Raw genomic sequence first — 17,890 nt, 5'->3', positions numbered from 1 at the left:
GGGTGGGGGGGGGCACTAGGGAAGCACTGCAACAACGACAAAGGCTGATGCCGGATCTCTCCTACAGTTTTACAAGGGGTAGAGGATTCGGTTAATTGGGGGCCTTGGGGGTGTTACAAGGCTGCTGCTATGGGGTTCTTGAGAGGGATCATTGAAGTGTTTGGTGCAGAACCAATCAAATGAAACTCATGTGGCAAATAAAAATAGAAAACTGATCCATTAATGGTGGATTATGGTCTTGATTTCTTTTGGGAATTACAAGGGCAGTAAGGCTGATGTTGAACTAGTTTTTGGTGGGGCTGTTGGTTGGATTGTTGAGAAGAAAGAAACAGAACGAAAGCAGGAAAAAAAAGAAAAAAGGTTTCGAAGTAAACAGTGAAGAAGGTTAGGTTATGTAAAATTTCATACAAAAATAAGTAAATAGAAATTGTAATAGAAAAGGAGAAATATATAACCCTTCTGTATGGCTATTGGAAGTTGGAACTCCATTATAGACAACTTCAAGAAGAGTTTGGTAATTGCCCAAAATGGAATTTGAAAGCAAGATACATCTACTAACATTTTAGTTGGTTTCAAGGAACATATGCTTAAGTCTAAAAGTATGCTTGTTCACTTTAATGTGATGTTGCATTTTCACTGGGTTAGGCCTATATATCTTTGACTTTTCTCCCAATATATATAATGTGGGTTGTCTTGGCTACTGCAAGATCTTGTTGAATTCTACCACAATAATATGAGTTAAAATGTTTTTAATCTTTCATCCCCTTTTGATCAATAAACTACTGGCTGGATTCTTTATGCAGTTTTTGGTTATGAACCACATTCAGTTTTACCAGTTGGCATTATTTCTCTTGCTGAACTTACGGGTTTCATGCCTCTAACAAAGATCAAATTCCTTGCTAGCAGCGCTGTAAGATTCGTTACATTCTTATCTTTGTAAGTGCTGAGGAACCTGTCCCGTCTCCATTAACAAATCAGTATTGATCAGGTTTTCTATGCACCTTTCCTGAGGCATATATGGACATGGCTGGGGTTTACACCTGTAACAAGGAAGAATTTTACATCACTCTTGGAAGCTGGTTATAGTTGCATTTTAGTGCCAGGTGGGGTGCATGAGACCCTTCTAATGGAACATAGTTCTGAGGTCTGTATCTCTTGCACTTCTTTTGTTTGTATTTGATTAAAATGTTCTCACCCTTTTTTATACCAAAATTTCTGTTCATAACAATCCTAGAAGTGCAATTTATATCAAGTTCTTCTGTTTTTCTTCTTCAAAGCCTGGCTTCTGAGATTTTGAATGTATTTCGCCAATTAATTTATCGCTAAATATCCAATCCATAGAAATTAAAATCTTCTAACATCTATTGTTCTTCACTCATTCTTTCTGATTTTTTTATTCATAACTTGGTTATTTTATAGATTGTCATCCTTAAGAAAAGAAAAGGATTTGTCCGCATTGCTATGGAGACCGGCCGACCTCTGGTTCCAGTTTTCTGCTTTGGTCAGGTATTGACTTTTTAAGAAAAGTTGCATGGGGTGCTTCAGTTTGTTTCATGTTCTCCTATTTGGTCTCCTGTTTTATGATTTGCATGCAGCATCATCTCATGTTTGAGGTACCTGGCCATTATTTTCATTGTTTCATGCAAGTACTGATGGGTTACTAGAAGCCTTGGATGATTGGTTTCAGAAATCCAAAATTATCCAGAATTGTAGTGATCGTTTAGAAACCAGGCTTTGTAGAATTTCAACGAATTCAAATCTGCATCTCTGTTAGGCCTCAAACTCTGGTTGAAAATATATTTAATTGGGAATAATAGAATACTGAAATCTCAGATTGATCAAATGATCGGATTCTGAGATCTGGGAGATTCCTTCTAAAGATAGGATTCTCAAGAATAGAGTAAACGAATCAGAACTCAATATCTGCAGGAAATAGGCAATCAAGGTCAGAGAGTTAGAACAACCAGATAGGCAGGAATTTCAGTAATAGAAATCCAAAAGTAATCAGAAAACATATTTCAGAAATCCCAAGTAATAAACTCAGCCTACTTTAAAGGCAATAACCTGCTACTAAAACTCAGCCTATAATAAATGGCAACAGTTCAAAAAAGGTTGGATGCATATAGAGACCTAATCCTACCCAACTAAGACACTTTAATTACAATAAAAAAATAAAAAAGAAAAGGACTCTGACTAGACTAATGAAGTGAATCACATATTCCTACATCGACTAAAAAAAAAAAAAGTATGTATTCCTACCTCCTGCCTATATTTTAGGCCCTTTAAAGTGGCCCACTACAATGAATAACCATTGGACCAAAAGGCCCAGCATGTATAAAACTCAACCCACTGCTTATTTCCACTAAAATAAGCTTTATCATGTGTTCTATCTGCATCAAGTACCCTGTGTTTTAATTTTCTTTTCTTTCAGTTTGTTGTCATAATTTTGGTTGTTTCCCATAAGTACATTATCATGTAGGGCATAATGCATAATTTTCCTCTACCGGTATATGATTCCACCAATTTTTCCTCCTCTGTAACATGTGTTACTGTTTATTGTTTATGCATGATTGCATCCTTGGGGTTCTTGTGTTCTTAAAGCAATTTATCTTGTCATTACTGATCATAGGCCCAAACCCCCTTCAATATTTGGTATGTAGACTTGTTGGAGAGTGTAGTAGATTTGAATTTGCATGTGCATGTGTTCCCCGCAAATGATGTCACCTTTGCAATGTGCAGTCAAACGTTTACAAGTGGTGGAAGCCTAAAGGGAAGTTGATCCTGCAACTTTCTAGAGCTATCAAGGTCCCCCTAGTTGTCTTCTGGGGAATTTTTGGGTATGAGTGTGATACTCTGAACTTCAAATATTATGTAGTACCATCTTTTGATAGACTCTTGGAGGCATAGGTTCTGCCTCTACATTTCTTGCAATGCAGAGGGGAATGAGGCCAATGCCGATTTCCATTAGTTGGATTGACAAACCTCCAACTAGTTATGTGGGCAGTGCTTTTATATGCTTGTGAGCTTGTCCATGCCCAGTAATGGTGTGCTGTATTGTACTTTTGCTCTACCCCCTCCCCCCCAAAAAAAGGAAGAAGAAAAAACAAACCATGGCTGTAATTGATATTTGGAAAAGGGCATACCCAGTGCATAAAGATCCTGCCACTGTGGGGTCTGGGGAGGGTCATGATGTACAACGTACACAAGAAAATCTGTTCATTTTGCTGCCTAAATTAACCTTGGACATAACACGCCATATGTGGCATCCACCAGATGAAAGCACACACCATGCAGATAAGAGGAACTTGGAAGATAGCCTGGGAAGTTGGCCTCATACATATGTCTTGGAAAACTAGTTACTCGAATAAATTTCATTGGATTCCCTTTGCTTTTGTAGAACACCTGTGCCATATCAACATCCCATGCATGTTGTGGTGGGTAGACCGATTGAGCTTAAGAGAAATCCACAACCTTCAGTTGAAGAGGTAAGAATACTCCATAAACCCTGTTCTTGCATTTGTATACTGCATGGTTTAGATGCATTTGTATGCCTACTTTCTCCAATCAAGCTGGTTACCACCTAAGTAGGTGAATATATGGACAGCTTTAGCTTGTTTCTTTTTATGGTGCTGAATTGTTAAGAGGTAATCACAATGAGGCTTCAAAACAAGAGGGAGAGGGCTGTTCAATAACTTCATCGTGATTAGCGAAAAATTAAAAAGCAATGCACAACATTGTTATGGTGCCCGCAATATACAAAATAAGGACTTTGTTGCTGCTGGAAACAGAAACTCTGCTGCAACATGGTTATGGAGGTGTCATAATTTGGCAAGCTAAATAAATCCGCAACATTGTTTTACATAGGCAGCTTTAAAGTGGTCGTCGCCAAGAGAAATACTCAAGTGAACAGAGAAAATATTGTTTTTCTTTTTCATCTGGGCAGGTTGATAAAATCCACAGCAAGTTTGTAGAAGCCATGCAAGAGCTCTTTGAAAAGCACAAAGCCAGGGTTGGTCGAGCTGATCTCCAGCTGAGAATTCTTTGATAGAAGCCTCTGTGTTTCCACCTTCAATGTTCATCTGCTTGTATTTGTAAGTTTGACTGATAAAACCTCCTTCAAGGCATGGTAAGTTCTGATTTAGTTTCTGTTTATAGTTTATACGCCTTGTGCCATCATTGTAAGGCCCCAGCTAGAGAACAATTCAGTCATTTTAAATTAGAATTTGGGTGTGGGGATTGGAAATAAGGTATTTTGTGTATATATAACAATGCAGGGGAAATAAAGAACTGCACTACCTTATTTATCATCTTTATTTTATTCATTTGTGTCCTTTTATTTTATTTTATTTTAAAGAGTAAAATGGCTCAATCTAACTTGATACGGCCAATCTGTATCGATATTGGTATCAGTCAAGGCCGATACAGCCGCCAATACTGCATACTAAAACGTTGGATCTTATACCCTTTGTGAGTCTCTGTGATTTAATTGATGGAGTGGGTGTCTTTGAGGGGAGCTATGTGATGAAGGAATTGCAGTTAAATTTTCATTCAATGTTTCATCCAGCAATAAATAGTGTCCATATGGTTGTTAGGGTGGTATCCATTGAGGTAGTTGTAAAGAATAATAAAGATAGTACGGATTAGGGATTCAAAGAACATGTAGATTGTAGACGTAGTTAGTAAATCTCTCTACATCGAAAGAGATATACTTAAACAAGGAGGTAGTTTCCCTTCACCCACGACAAAGTGGGAATTACGTATCCGATTAGTGTGGATCCCCCTCCCATTGTGCATCAATGGAAGGGAATCCTTGTCAGGCTATGTGGCCCTTGCACTTGTGTGGGAGAATCTGTCAAGGTGGGATTTCACAGGAAAAGAGCATAACATTTCACCATTTTTATGTTTAGGTGTTGCTGCTATGTAGTGCGGTTTTCTTTTTCCTTTCAAAAAATAAGGGAAGTAATAACAATCTTAGATGAATGTATGTTTCCTTCATTGACGGTGGAAAAAAAATTTCTCCTATTAAAAAATGTAACCAATGTCATAAAAAAATATATATATCCTTCATTTGCGTGTTTATTTGTGGAAAGGTCATAAGTATTACTTTGCACTCATTCGGGAAAGAATTCCTCCTTTACTACTTTTGGTAGTTTGGATGTCAAGAGATGAAAAAAAAATAATTTGTTTTAATTTAAAGGTATAGAAAGAGAAAACAACCCAATCGCTACTATAGGGTCTATGAGGAGCAAATGTACAGAGATTTACATGTTACATTAAAAAAAAAAAATATATATATATATATATATATATTTGGTAGAAAGAGAATGAACAGTTATTCTCATTTGATACGCACCGCGCCACTACACTCATTGCAAACAAAGGATGTTTTCACAAAAACGAATCATTACGAGCAAAACAGAGTTAAGGCAGGGGTCATTACAAGGCCTTACATCTTGGATCACTGAATCCTACTGTTTTCATACTGGGACAGTGGACCCATCATCAGATAAAGAAGAAATTAATGCAGGCTTTGCGGCATTCGTCGTATGACGTACGGCACGCAACCAGGCAAACATGGCGAGCGAGGCCACCCCTCCTCTCTACAAAGTCAAAATCTCCACATTCCATCTCATTCTGCCACGCGGGGATTTTCGTATTTTGTATATATTGGTAGTAGGTCGTATTTGCAGGGACCTTCTTTCTCACTTTCCGGCTGTAAAGGCAGAGAATAGGGAGAGAGAGCAGAGCCTTCGGAGTCCTTCACCAGTCCTACCCCAAGTCCCAATCCTGTTCTCTGTTGTCCCTTTATCTTTGGTTCTTTAGTTATACGATGGAGGAGATTAATGGAAACCGTGAGCCATCTTATTCCTCTGTCAACCGAGAGGATGAGCATGAGGTGACAGTGATCCAGGGGAAACCATCTTCGATGCTGAAAACCATAACCGCATTCGCCTTATGGTTGGGATCGTTTCATTTGAATGTGGCTCTAGTCTTGATGGCCCTCCTATTCCTCTCTAAGTGTCTGGGTTTCACGTCCGTACTTTTATGTCTCTCTTTTCTGAATGTCTGATCCAACCTTTTTCTTTTCAAGCTTTCACACATTTTCTGCAACCTTTTTATGGCTTTACCCATATTCGATTCGATCTTCTTTTTCAGGGTTTTTGCGCTTCTTCTATTGTTAATGCTGATTCCGATTGACGAGAAGAGCAAAACAGGGCGAAGATTGGCCAGGTACCACTTTCATCATCTTCTAGCTAGCTTGTTTAATTGGATTTTTCGTGGGATTTGGAGGGGGAGGGGTTCAATCTGTTCCAATCCAGTTCTAATAGAATCAAACTGTTTACATTTTTTGCTTCTTGCACTTTCTTATTTGGATTACTATGGCTTTTCTCCAGGTTTATCTGTAAGCACGTCTGTGGTTATTTTCCGTTGATTCTTTATGTGGAGGACATTGAGGCATTTGACCCGAACGAAGCTTATGGTAAGCAATTCAAGATTTCAATGAATAGTGGCCATTTTTTCTTTTCAAACTTCTCTCTCTGTTGAAGGGGATTTCTAGCGGTTCGGGCGTCGTCAATGCACCACTGAAATGGACGGTGCCTGGTTCCCCGGCATCCGAGACGCTACACCTGTTCAATCTGAGCAACGGGTGGTACTTTGTATGAACTACGGCGCTCTGCTTGGGTTATCCTGTAATGGCATTGAACTTGGGAGGGGGAGGGGGGGGGGAACTAGGGAGGCACTGCCTAGCTCCATTGATCACAAAATTCACCTTGCCGTTTCCTGACTATGTAGCTAATAAGGAAGGGAAACGGTTCCATTAATGGTGGATAAAGCTTTTGATTTCTTTTGGGGGAATTACAGGGGTAGGAAAGGCTGAATTTGAACTAGGTTTTGGTGGGTGTTAGCTGGGCCGTTGAGAAGCAAGAAAGAAACAGATCAAAAAGCAGAGGAAAAAAAAAGGTTTGGAAGTAGAAAGTGAAGAAGGTTAGGTAAGGTATGGAAATTCTTAGACAAATAAAACTAATGTAAGTAGGAATTGTAAGAGAACAGGAGAAAGAGATAATCTTACTGTATGTCTATCTGAACTCCATCATATACACTTTTAAGAAGCCAAGCGAAAAGAGTTTGGTAATTGCACCAAAATTATTATTATTTTTGTTGCATTTTGAGTGGGTTAAGCCTATATATCTTTCTTTGACTTTGCTCAAAATCTATCTTATGAGGATTGTCTTGGGCCCTTGGCTACTGCAAGATCTTGTTGAATTCTGCCATAATAATTACAGTTCAATGCTTTTAATATATTTCATCCTCATTTGATCAATTAATTAATGTTCTTTATGCAGTTTTTGGTTATGAACCACATTCAGTATTACCAATTGCCGTTGTTTCTCTTGCTGATCTTACGGGTTTCATGCCTCTACCGAAAATCAGAGTCCTTGCTAGCACTGCTGTAAGATTCATTACAACTCAGTCTCTGTAATTACTGAGGAGCCTTTCCTGCCTTTATTAACAAATCAATATTGATCAGGTTTTCTATACACCTTTCCTGAGGCATATATGGACATGGCTGGGGCTTACACCTGCAACTAGGAAGAATTTTACGTCTCTCTTGGAAGCTGGTTATAGTTGCATTGTAGTGCCAGGTGGGGTGCAGGAGACATTTCTAATGGAACATGGCTCTGAGGTCTGTTTGTTCTATCTTGCACTTCTTTTGTTTGTATTTTGATTAAAATGCTCTCACCCTTTTTTGTACTAAAATTTCTGTTCATAGCTGTCCTAGAAGTGCAATTCATAATGGATTTCAAGTTTAATTCCTATATCAAGTTCTATTACATTTTTGTTTTTCCTCTTCAAATTTTTGCTTCTAAGATTTCAAATGTATTTCTCCAACCCAACCATCCTTGAATATACAATACATAGAAATTAAAATCTTCTAAAATTTCCATTATATCCAACTGAGCTATCCCAAAATATCCAGACTTTTGCAAGTAGACTTTGTAAGTATGATTTCTTCAACCTTGAAATGATAATGTCAAGTTCAAGGACCTCCTCAGAGTGATGACTCTTAAGGGGCATAACCTGGTATTTGGTCCTAACCTAGCATTTTGGCATGAAGTGGCGGCCCTCAAACTCAAATTGGTGTCTTCATGCTGGTAGCCAAGTTTTTACTATTGCACCAATTGACGCTCTTCTATAGTAAGTTAGTAACTGCATGGTCCAAAACCTTCTAGCATTGGTGCTGGAGTTTTATCTATGCCTGCCAAGAAGCATTCTCAGAAGTGAACAAAACTGCTATGACAAAACAAATTTTATCCCTGTACACATACGTTGAATTCCAAAACTTATAATTTGCAAAGTGGGTAGACCTCTGAATGCATGCATCATTCTCCTTTGTGACCTTTAAGCACTGTGAACTTCCTTGATGACAACCTTCCTTTGGTGACTAATCAAGAGTTTCTTGGGTCTCCCCTTTCTTTGCCTGCTGCTCCAGTGACTGGAAGATAATTAATCATCCATTTCTATGCCCACTCACAGTAGACCAGATGGCAGTTAATGTTTATTGACAAATCTTCCCTTTCCTTGGTACAGATGAGCTGAAATCATTCTATTCAAGTCATATCTAGGATAAATCATTTACAGGGGCTGCAGGCTCAGGTCCTTGTTATAAATGTTGGTCTTCATGTCTTTCCTATTTTTGAGTTAATATATTGGTTATTTTATAGATTGCCTTCCTCAAGAAAAGAAAAGGATTTGTCCGCATAGCTATGGAGACAGGCCGACCTCTGGTTCCAGTTTTCTGCTTTGGTCAGGTATTGACTTTTTTTTAATAGAAGGTCCATGGGGTGCTTCAGTTCGTTTCATGTTCTCATATTTTGACCATCTATTTTATGATGTGAATGTAGCATCATCTCATGTGTGAGGTACTTGGCCATTATTTTCATTGTTGTATTATAATTTTCTGATCTTTCATTATGTATGTCATCATAATTTTTGGTGGTTTCACATAAGTACATGATCGTGTAGGGCATAACTTTCCTGTACCAGTAAACCAATTCTACCCATTTTTCCTCCACAATAACATGTGTTGCTCCCTGTTTATGGTTTATGCACAATTGCATCCTTGATGTTCTTGTGGTCTTAATGCAATTAATTCATTGCAGAATCATAGACCCAAACCCCTTCAATATTTGGTATCTAGACTTGTTGGAGACTCTTGTAAATTTGACTTTTCATGTACATGTGTTGTTTTCCCCAAATGATGTCACTTTTCCAAGTGCAGACAAACGTTTACAAGTGGTGGAAGCCCAGTGGGAAGTTGATCCTGCAACTGGCTAGAGCTATCAAGTTCACTCCAATTGTCTTCTGGGGTGTTTTTGGGTACGAATTTGATAACCTGAACATTAAATATTTTCTAGTACCATTTTTTTCAATCTGACTCTTGAGGACATTGGTTCTGCCACTCCATTCCTTGCAATGTGGAGGTGGATGAGTTCAATGCTGATTTATCCATTTAATGGGCAAACCTCCAACCGGATATGTGGACAGTGCCATTATATGCTTGTCCATGCCCTGTATTGTACTTCTGCCTCTTATGATGGCTGCAGTTGATATTAAAAAAATTTAAATAAGCACTGCAGTTGATATTAAAAAATTTTAAATAAGCACACGAAAATAATGACAGAAGAAATTCTGCTCATTTTGCTGCCTAACGTAACCTTGGACTACAGTCGCCATGTGTGGCAATTGGCATCAACTAGATGAAAGCACACACCATCCAGATAAGAGGATCTGGGAAGATAGTCTGGGAAATTGGTCCCATGCATATGTCTTGGCAAATGAGTTATCCTATAACATTTCATTGGATTTCCTTTACTTTTTGTAGAACACCTGTGCCATATCAACAACCCATGCATGTCGTGGTGGGTAGACCGATTGAGCTGAAGAGAAATCCAGAACCTACAGTTGAAGAGGTAATAAAACTCTACAAATCCTGTTCTTGTTGCTTATGTTTACTGCATGGCTTAGATGCATGTATATTCCTACTTTATCCAGTCAAGCTGGTTATCGCCTTTTTTTTTTTTGGTGGTGGGGGGGAGTTGTGAAGTTGGTTTTCATCCAGTAGTGGCTTAAACTGTTATTAAGAAACTAAGAAAAAGAGTACAAAACAAGATAAAGTAGAAACACTTCATTATGCATGGATCCTGCACTCTACTTGAGGAGTCTGTTGCTGCTGGAAACAGAAATCCTGCTGAAGCATGGTTGGTCCCATTGATTGTCAAGTTAAATAAAATCCACGACATTGATTTACATAGGTAGCTTTGAAGTGATCGTCCCCTAGAGAAATACAGAAGTGAACTGAGCAAATACATGAAATTTCTAATGTTTTTTTTTTTTTTCCCATCTCTCCAGGTCAATGAAATTCACAGCAAGTTTGTTGAAGCCATGCAAGAGCTGTTTGAAAAGCACAAAGCTAGGGTTGGTCAAGCTGATCTCCAGTTGAGAATTCTTTGATAAAAGCCTCTCTGTTTCCACCTTCAATTTCATACATGTATATTGTCATCTGCTTGTATTTGTATATAACTTTAACCGATAAAACCTCCCCCTAGGGCATGGGAAGTTCTGATTAATATCTGTTTATACGCCTTGCGCCACCAACTTAAGGCCCCAACTAGAAAAAAATTCAGTCAGAAAAAATGAAAAGAATGGGACAGTCGGATTTACTACTGGTACAGCTCTTTCAGAAGGGTTACGGTCGTGCTTGCAAGACTTTTTGAATTTGATCAAATTCTATTGAGTCTGACTCAATAGTGATAGTTTATCAAAGAATGACTCTGGTTAACAAATGATTGAACAACCGGGATCCATTTACTTATGATATTTGTAGTAAGCTTTCAGATATCAAAACCACAAAGCCAGCTGTCATGTCGAATCGCGCCTTCAAATGTGGATGCAGGAGCGAGAATCAGTCAGGTAGTGAGAATGACAATTGGAGGTTTGTTTTTGGCATGCTGAAGGTCCAGGGTTTCAGAGATCTGTGCATCAAGTAAGAGATTCTGGACGCAATCAAGAACTCTATGCTGGACTTGTCAGTTTGTCTGGCCTCAATAGATGCCATGGTAGGCATCTGGTGCTTTCAGATGTCGATGAATAATCTGATCTGGAACGGGCATGAAATCAGATTTTTTTTTTTTTCCTTTAGAATACAAGCGGGAATAACATCGAATCAGCAGAATTGGCCATTTCTAATTGAATCAATCAACCTCAATTAAGTATGTTTGATTCTTAAAACTTTGCTTTGGATTTGTTTTGGATCAGTTATGAATGCACACAGTCCTTTCCATTTAGTCATTTTCCTTTCCTTTTAGTTACTTTAAGTGGAGAATGCGAATTGAACTTATCTCTTGTAGTTGGATTTACAAAACTTTTGAATCAAAATCCCGTAACACTAAATAAATGTGGAAATCTATCCCAATTTGAATTTATCTGTTGTAGTTGGATTTACAGAACTTTTGAATCAAAACCCTGTAAAATTTAAAAAAAAAAATTTGTGGAAATCTATCCCAATTCTATTTTCCAAGGTTTTGGTTGATTTTGTCAAATCCGAATCAGAGTCAATTGAGACCATTTCCGAGATTTAAATGTTGATGAAATGGTTTTAGTCATATTCTTGCATTAGATGGGAGGAACCAGTTTGAGTATTTTAATTTGTAGACAAAGGAAGAGGTGGGAAGGAAAAGGATTGAAACCTGAGCCTCATTTGAAAAAATAAAAAAAATTTGGAATGTTTTTTTATTAAAATAAAGAACGTTTTTCATATTATTGAGAGATTTTATAGTTAACTAAAAAAAACATATAAATATGAGTTCCATCAGATTGCAAGTGTAGAAAAAAAAATGATAAATTTGGTAATCATTACCAACACTGATTGTATAACTACCTCAAAATTATCAAATATTTTTATATATTTTTTTTCCGCTAACAATGGAATATCCGAACTAAAATTGATCTCATATGCTCATACTGATCCCACAATTGCATGACCAAGTCATATTGAGATTGGATGAGAACCATTCAATTTTCCCATGGTGCATTAAACACCCTGTGTAAGGGCCCCGAGGAGGTAAGAGGAGTAACTAAATTCTATTTTACCTTTAAACTAATAATAATTTAACCCAAACCCCCCCCCCCCTTCAACTCTATTTTACCTTTAAACTGAATTACTTAAACTTGAACAGAAAAATATATGGAATTAAAGAATATATTTTAAAAGTTTAATTACCATATTCAGTGAAATCTTAAATTAATTATACAAAAATTTCACTGCAAAACTTTATATTCCATAATAAATTTCATTTTTTTCTCTATGGAGCTCCTTCATTTCACTTGTTAGTAGACAAGTGCTAACTATTCATTTGTTTGGAAATAATGCCAATGAAAACAATGAAAACATAGTAAATAATCCTCCCCCCACACCCCCCCCCCAAAAAAAAAAAAAAAACCCCATTGAGAAGTTTCCTCGAGGAATTTTCTATACTTCCATAGTGTAGAGCTAAGAAAAGATAAACCTCTTTTCATCCTGGATGGGAATCCTGAACATAGCCAACCAATAACTTCACACCTTTTCTCTATCCACTCCAGCCTATCTGATGTACAAATACATGTCATTTACAGATCCTCACTATATAGTCAATAAGACAGTGATCATCGATCATCCTCCGTAAGAATTACAGATGCAAGAAACCCCATCCTCAGACAGAGCTACAATATAAGCCTCTCACTCCCAACTAACAAAGTGATATTGTTAAGACCAAAACCTAAAAGTCCCTAGACTTACCAAAAGGAAAATGAACAGATAAATTAGTCTAGACAACCTTACGTACAGGATAAAAATCAAGAAAACCTTACCCACATACTATGTTGATTCCTTTTCGTGAGTCATTCTCGCATACCAAGCTTTATGTTTTGAACTTTAACAGATAGTTGTAGTTTCTGCTCCTCGATATCTTTCAACACTGTAAGCAGGTTAGCTCGATACACCTCACACTTCCGATTTGCACGGTCCAGCTCACGAGACAGTTCCTGAATTTTTTTGTCCTTCTCATCCTAAAAAAGATGGTTAACAGAAATTGTTCATTAAGTACGGAAAACAGATCGGTTCATAGAAAAAAAAATACTTCAAAAACATGATGTACAAGTCCAATTTCCAAACCGCCCTTCCCCAATCCTGGCTCATGGGGATTGTCACCAGTATTCGAGTAGCAGCTTTGGAAGTAGTGAAAAAGAAGACCAAAACAAAAAGAGGCACAAAAACAAAACTAAATAGTGCCAAAACTGATGTTTCCTCTAACCAATCATCATTTCATCATGTTGCAATTTTCATCAGCAAAGTATTGGCGACAATGATATGGGAAAAACCCAGAAATCTAATAAGCGGAAATCCTATCAACAGCAACATAATATGCATGAGACGTCAAGATCATATCTAATCCATAATCCTCATATCGTTCTTATTCAAGAAAAATGAAGTTAGGTTGATACCAACCAACTCAAAGAAAAATCTGCAGTAATCCTAACCAAAGGAACGCAAACAGAATACAGGATCACCTGCTAGAAAATAGACAGCACCCATGTCCAATAATTAATCAGTTGGCTAGGATACAGACACCGTCATTCACATAGGCAAGATTATAATTTTTCCGTTAAGAAATGAAAATATAGATATAGGTGCACATTAGATGATAAGACTGTTTTGCTAGGAAATCACTTTCTTTCCATTATTTAAAAAAAAAAAACAAAAACCTACCAGTCACCTTTCCAGAAATAAGAAATGCTGAAGAGAATGATCTCATCTCTTCATTGCCACTTGAAATGCCAGGATCATGGCAGTCACAGTCCAACAATAGACTTCTTTGGAGGACAGTAGGTCATATTACTAAATTCTGAATGCAGTACAGTTGACCAGTCCAGGGATGGGGGAAGATCCACTAGCATTGCCCTCGAAAAATTATATCAGAAGGGGATATATCCTACCAACCAGGCCCTAAGGGCCGTGTCCAAATTTCAGCTAACCATGTTTGTTTCGATGTAAATTTTTCCCTGCAAATGATACTTTACATGAAAATCTTACTGCATGGAAACTTTTCATATTTGCAATGAGCACTGAGAGCATCTCACTGTATGCAAAACAATGCTATTTGATGACTTAACTTTCACTCCACAAAATTATAAAGCAAGAATTCAAAAAAATAAAAATAAAAAATAAAAAAAAATCAATGACTCTAGTGTACATGCTTATTAAAAAAAACTAACTAAACCACTTATGTTACTCCGTAAAATGAATAAAAATGATTAACAACACAAACCAAATACATCAAGATGACCAGCAATATGACAATTAGATAGAGCTGAATGGAAAACTGTCATTAGTATAGGAATTCTCTTCCTTATATTTAATTGGTAAGCAAACATGATAATATTCTCATCATTTAATTTCTCGTTATCTTTATGAAATATATGTTTTCTGATTTTTTACAATGTCTTAAAACAGGTGGGAAAATATTGAAAAATATACCCAATTAAAGCCATTTACAAAGAAGAAAATGATGCTCACTTTGATCGAGCTAAAAAAGGATCAAATTAATGGAACAAAAAGGGTATTCTTCTCAAGCTACTGTAGGTCTAAAGCTCTAGGGAGTGCAAGTTAACTCCAGGAAGAACAAGCAACAAACTCAAGACTTCCAAAGCTCTCAAGGAAAAGGAATAAGTAAAGAAACATATGAGGAGGGAGAGGGGATGCTAGGGAATAAACCAAAAGCAGAGAAAAGCAGTTAATTAGAACATCAAGCAAAGAAATGAACTCACTGCAGTCTGTGGCTGACCAGAAACCCAACAACCCTGACTTCCATCAGTCGTACCGTCTGCCCGACTAGTTCCATTGACCAATGGAAGTCTCCCACCATTCTTTTTAGCGAGAGCAACTTTTCCTGCAGCCTCCTGTAAAGCACCCATTGCAACACTATAGATTTCAATAGTTTTCACCCCTTCATCCACATATTTTAGGGCTTCCTGACGCAAATTATTGTATCGCACAGTAACAGATTCTCGAGAATTCAACAGATCACTAGCACGTTGTTCTAATATAACCCCACTTTTAGCATTTCTCGTCCATCGTTTCAAAATGTAGTGCGAAGGAAGGGTGAGAACATTTGTGACCCTAAAGACAGTCAATATGTGTCTGCAAAGAAGGCCTGAGAACTCAAACATCTGGCAGCTACAATTTGCCTTCATCTCAAAAACATTAAGCTTGACAATGTAAGACTTATGATCTTCGCCATACTTTGCTACTCGATATGTAGTCATTACCCCATCATCTTCTATTTTGGTTGCCATGAAAGTAAGAGTCTCAACTAACTCTTCTTGAAATTTCACAAATAATTTTCTAGTGTAAAGCTCAGCAGCTTGTTTCTCCATGGGCGAAGGGGTCTTCAGAACAGGGGCAGTGTTCATCGTATCGAAATCAGCTTTCACTTCTTTCTCATACCGGCTCTCCAGTGCCTTCTCATACTGCTTAACCAACAGTGGTAAATTGGTTGAAGCATTCACATAGCCATCAAAATAAGAGTTCATACTGTCACTCCTTTGGGTTATTGACATTTCTGCAAAGAATGTATCCCGTAGATACACTGGCACCCACTGCCAGCGAGCATTGTATATTGCTTGAAGCCATTCATGCTCCCGGAGGCTGTACCTATCAATGAGGGCCATCCAACAAGATTCAAACTCTTCAATGGATTCAGCTACATTGACACATTTGTGGAACTCTGCTTCAAAACTTGGATGTTCAAGATACACATGAGACAATTTCTCTTGGCCTTCTTTAAAGATGTGCCACTTGCAGAAACGGTGACGGGTCTCTGGGAACACCTGTGTGATGGCTGACCGTATCACCCGGTCATGATCAGTAGTGATTGATACTGGAGGGCGTCCAGACATTGCTCTAAGCCAGGTCTTGAAAAGCCAAACAAAAGATGCTTCAGACTCATTTATGAGAAGAGCACAACCAAACAATACAGGTTGCCCATGGTGGTTTACACCAGTGAAGGGGGCAAAAGGTAGACGATACCGATTTGACCTGTAAGTCGTGTCAAAGGTAACTGTATCACCGAAGTAAGTGTAATTAGTTCTGGACTTCGAATCAGCCCAGAAGATATTGCTCATACACTGATCTTCGTCACCCTGAACGGCATAGAAGAATGCCGGGTTCTGAGCATGCATGTGCTTTAAATAATCCAAAAGGGTCTGAGTGTCTCCACCAAGGGTTCTCTGGCGACTACTTCTCATGTAATTCCTGCAGTCACGCTCCGTGAAACCCACGTTGCTGATTCCGCCATATTCTTTAATCAACACAGACATAATCCCACTCGGGCCAATTCCAGCCCCTTGCAACGTATCGATTAAGGATTTTGCAGAGCCGGAGACATGCCTGTGGGAACGGAGGCAATGCACTTTATCTGGCGGGACAAGCTCATGATTATGTTCCTTCTCGAAGCTGGACACAAGCCATTTCCCCGATTCTTGAATCTTAACCACCAACATAGCCTTGCAACCAACTCTGGTCACTGCTCGCGGCCGTTTGACCTTGCTCTCACTGCCAGGCCTTTCTTTCTCAACCCGAAACCCTTCCTTGGCGCACACAAAGGATCTCTGTATGATAGCTCCATCCCTCCTGGAGCGACGGGACATGCTGACACGAGTGCTAAAGCCGACCCTCCGAGCATAAGAATTATAGAAGGCCTTGGCTGCCTCTTCGGACTCAAATTCCATCCCTTCATAAGGTTCAAGGTTCATGTCACCCTCGGGGATGTACAATTCCCTGCCAGCAGAACTCTCGACCATCTCATGATCATCTTCATCAACGGGATGCTCGATGTCCACGGCATCATCGGCCAAGCCCATATCGAATTCAATTACCTCATTTTCCATGTTCAATGGTTCGAACTCCATGGATTATCAACAGTTGATTATTTCCACTATAATCCCAGATGAAATACATGCAAGTTAAGCATTACAAATTATTCAAACCCAATATAAGAAAATAACTGACCGTCATCTTGATCCAGATACACAGCCAATTGCCTACGAACTGAGGTCCACAGGATCTTCGCAAGCAAAAATCTCAGAACAGAGGCTCGACGAGAGACAAAGATATAAGCTTCTAGGGTTTCTACTTAAGGTAATGTGAAGATAATACAGAAGGTAAGTGTTTATGGTGTCTAGGGTTTCATCGGAGAGATTACAGAGGAGAAGAGGCAGTGAGGACGAGAGAGAGAAAGATAGAGATAGAGGAAGCAAATTAAGGAAGGAAACCGCAAAATTTCAGGACCCCAGAACCTGGCTTCCAGTGTTTTTCATTTCCTGCCCTCTCTTCGTGATTTCAGGAAACAGAGTTTCTCTAGACCGGAGGGACCTTGAGGGCAGTTGCAGCAGAAAGGAGAAAGAAGGGAGAAGGGCCGGGGTCAGGATGTCACCGTGTGAGTGTCGTGCGAGGAGAGAGAGAGAGAAACAGAGAACAGAGAGACGATGACGTCTAGGGCAATGATCCAGTATTTGACTAAAGCAGGAGATTGGGGTTATTCGCCGTTGGATCAAGTTATGATCGAACGACGGAACACTAACATGTATATCACAATGGTGACGAAAGGTCTTGAAGTTGAATGAGACTGATTCCAAACTCCCCGTCTATCCTTTCTGTGGGTTAGCACGTGGAGCAACAGAAAGCACTTAACCCCTCTCAGGCTCTCAGCTCAATCATTTGACCATTTTATGGTCTTTACCATATTGGAAAATCTTTATTAGAAAAAAATACTATAGTGAGAAAATGGAGGGA

At 38.6% G+C, this 17,890-nt stretch overlaps 3 protein-coding genes across 4 annotated transcripts in view; 2 read left to right on the top strand and 1 right to left on the bottom strand.

Annotated features, from left to right (window-relative positions):
- The window catches only part of LOC122083663 (diacylglycerol O-acyltransferase 2D-like), a 5,828-nt gene extending 1,521 nt beyond the window's left edge, over nt 1–4,307 (top strand). The window contains exons 4-9 of one of the 2 annotated variants that reach the window (XM_042651533.1): nt 804–910; nt 989–1,144; nt 1,420–1,506; nt 2,740–2,837; nt 3,398–3,485; nt 3,789–4,307. In XM_042651533.1, coding sequence (XP_042507467.1) covers nt 804–910; nt 989–1,144; nt 1,420–1,506; nt 2,740–2,837; nt 3,398–3,485; nt 3,789–3,824 — 572 coding nt within the window. In that variant the 3' untranslated portion in view covers nt 3,825–4,307. The remainder of the gene's footprint in view (nt 1–803; nt 911–988; nt 1,145–1,419; nt 1,507–2,739; nt 2,838–3,397; nt 3,486–3,788) is intronic. The other variant, XM_042651532.1, reaches the window with a different exon arrangement.
- A 1,170-nt stretch (nt 4,308–5,477) lies between these two features.
- LOC122083427 (diacylglycerol O-acyltransferase 2D-like) lies at nt 5,478–11,352 on the top strand. The gene is made up of 9 exons (XM_042651230.1): nt 5,478–6,033; nt 6,157–6,231; nt 6,396–6,481; nt 7,347–7,453; nt 7,532–7,687; nt 8,727–8,813; nt 9,284–9,381; nt 9,887–9,974; nt 10,414–11,352. The coding sequence occupies exons 1-9, from the start codon at nt 5,831–5,833 to the stop codon at nt 10,513–10,515; spliced, it is 1,002 nt and encodes a 333-aa protein (XP_042507164.1). The 5' UTR covers nt 5,478–5,830; the 3' UTR covers nt 10,516–11,352.
- Nucleotides 11,353–12,600: 1,248 nt separating this feature from the next.
- Nucleotides 12,601–17,594, bottom strand: LOC122084090 (protein FAR1-RELATED SEQUENCE 5-like). The gene is made up of 2 exons (XM_042652137.1): nt 14,866–17,594; nt 12,601–13,107 (listed from the first exon to the last, which is right to left on the bottom strand). The coding sequence occupies exons 1-2, from the start codon at nt 17,005–17,007 to the stop codon at nt 12,940–12,942; spliced, it is 2,310 nt and encodes a 769-aa protein (XP_042508071.1). The 5' UTR covers nt 17,008–17,594; the 3' UTR covers nt 12,601–12,939.
- Nucleotides 17,595–17,890: the final 296 nt, after the last annotated feature.

This window comes from Macadamia integrifolia, chromosome 7, assembly GCF_013358625.1.
Source record: "Macadamia integrifolia cultivar HAES 741 chromosome 7, SCU_Mint_v3, whole genome shotgun sequence".
Classification (NCBI taxonomy): domain Eukaryota; kingdom Viridiplantae; phylum Streptophyta; class Magnoliopsida; order Proteales; family Proteaceae; genus Macadamia; species Macadamia integrifolia.
Note: the sequence above shows the minus strand (reverse complement) of the source record. Positions and strands in the feature narration are given on the sequence as shown.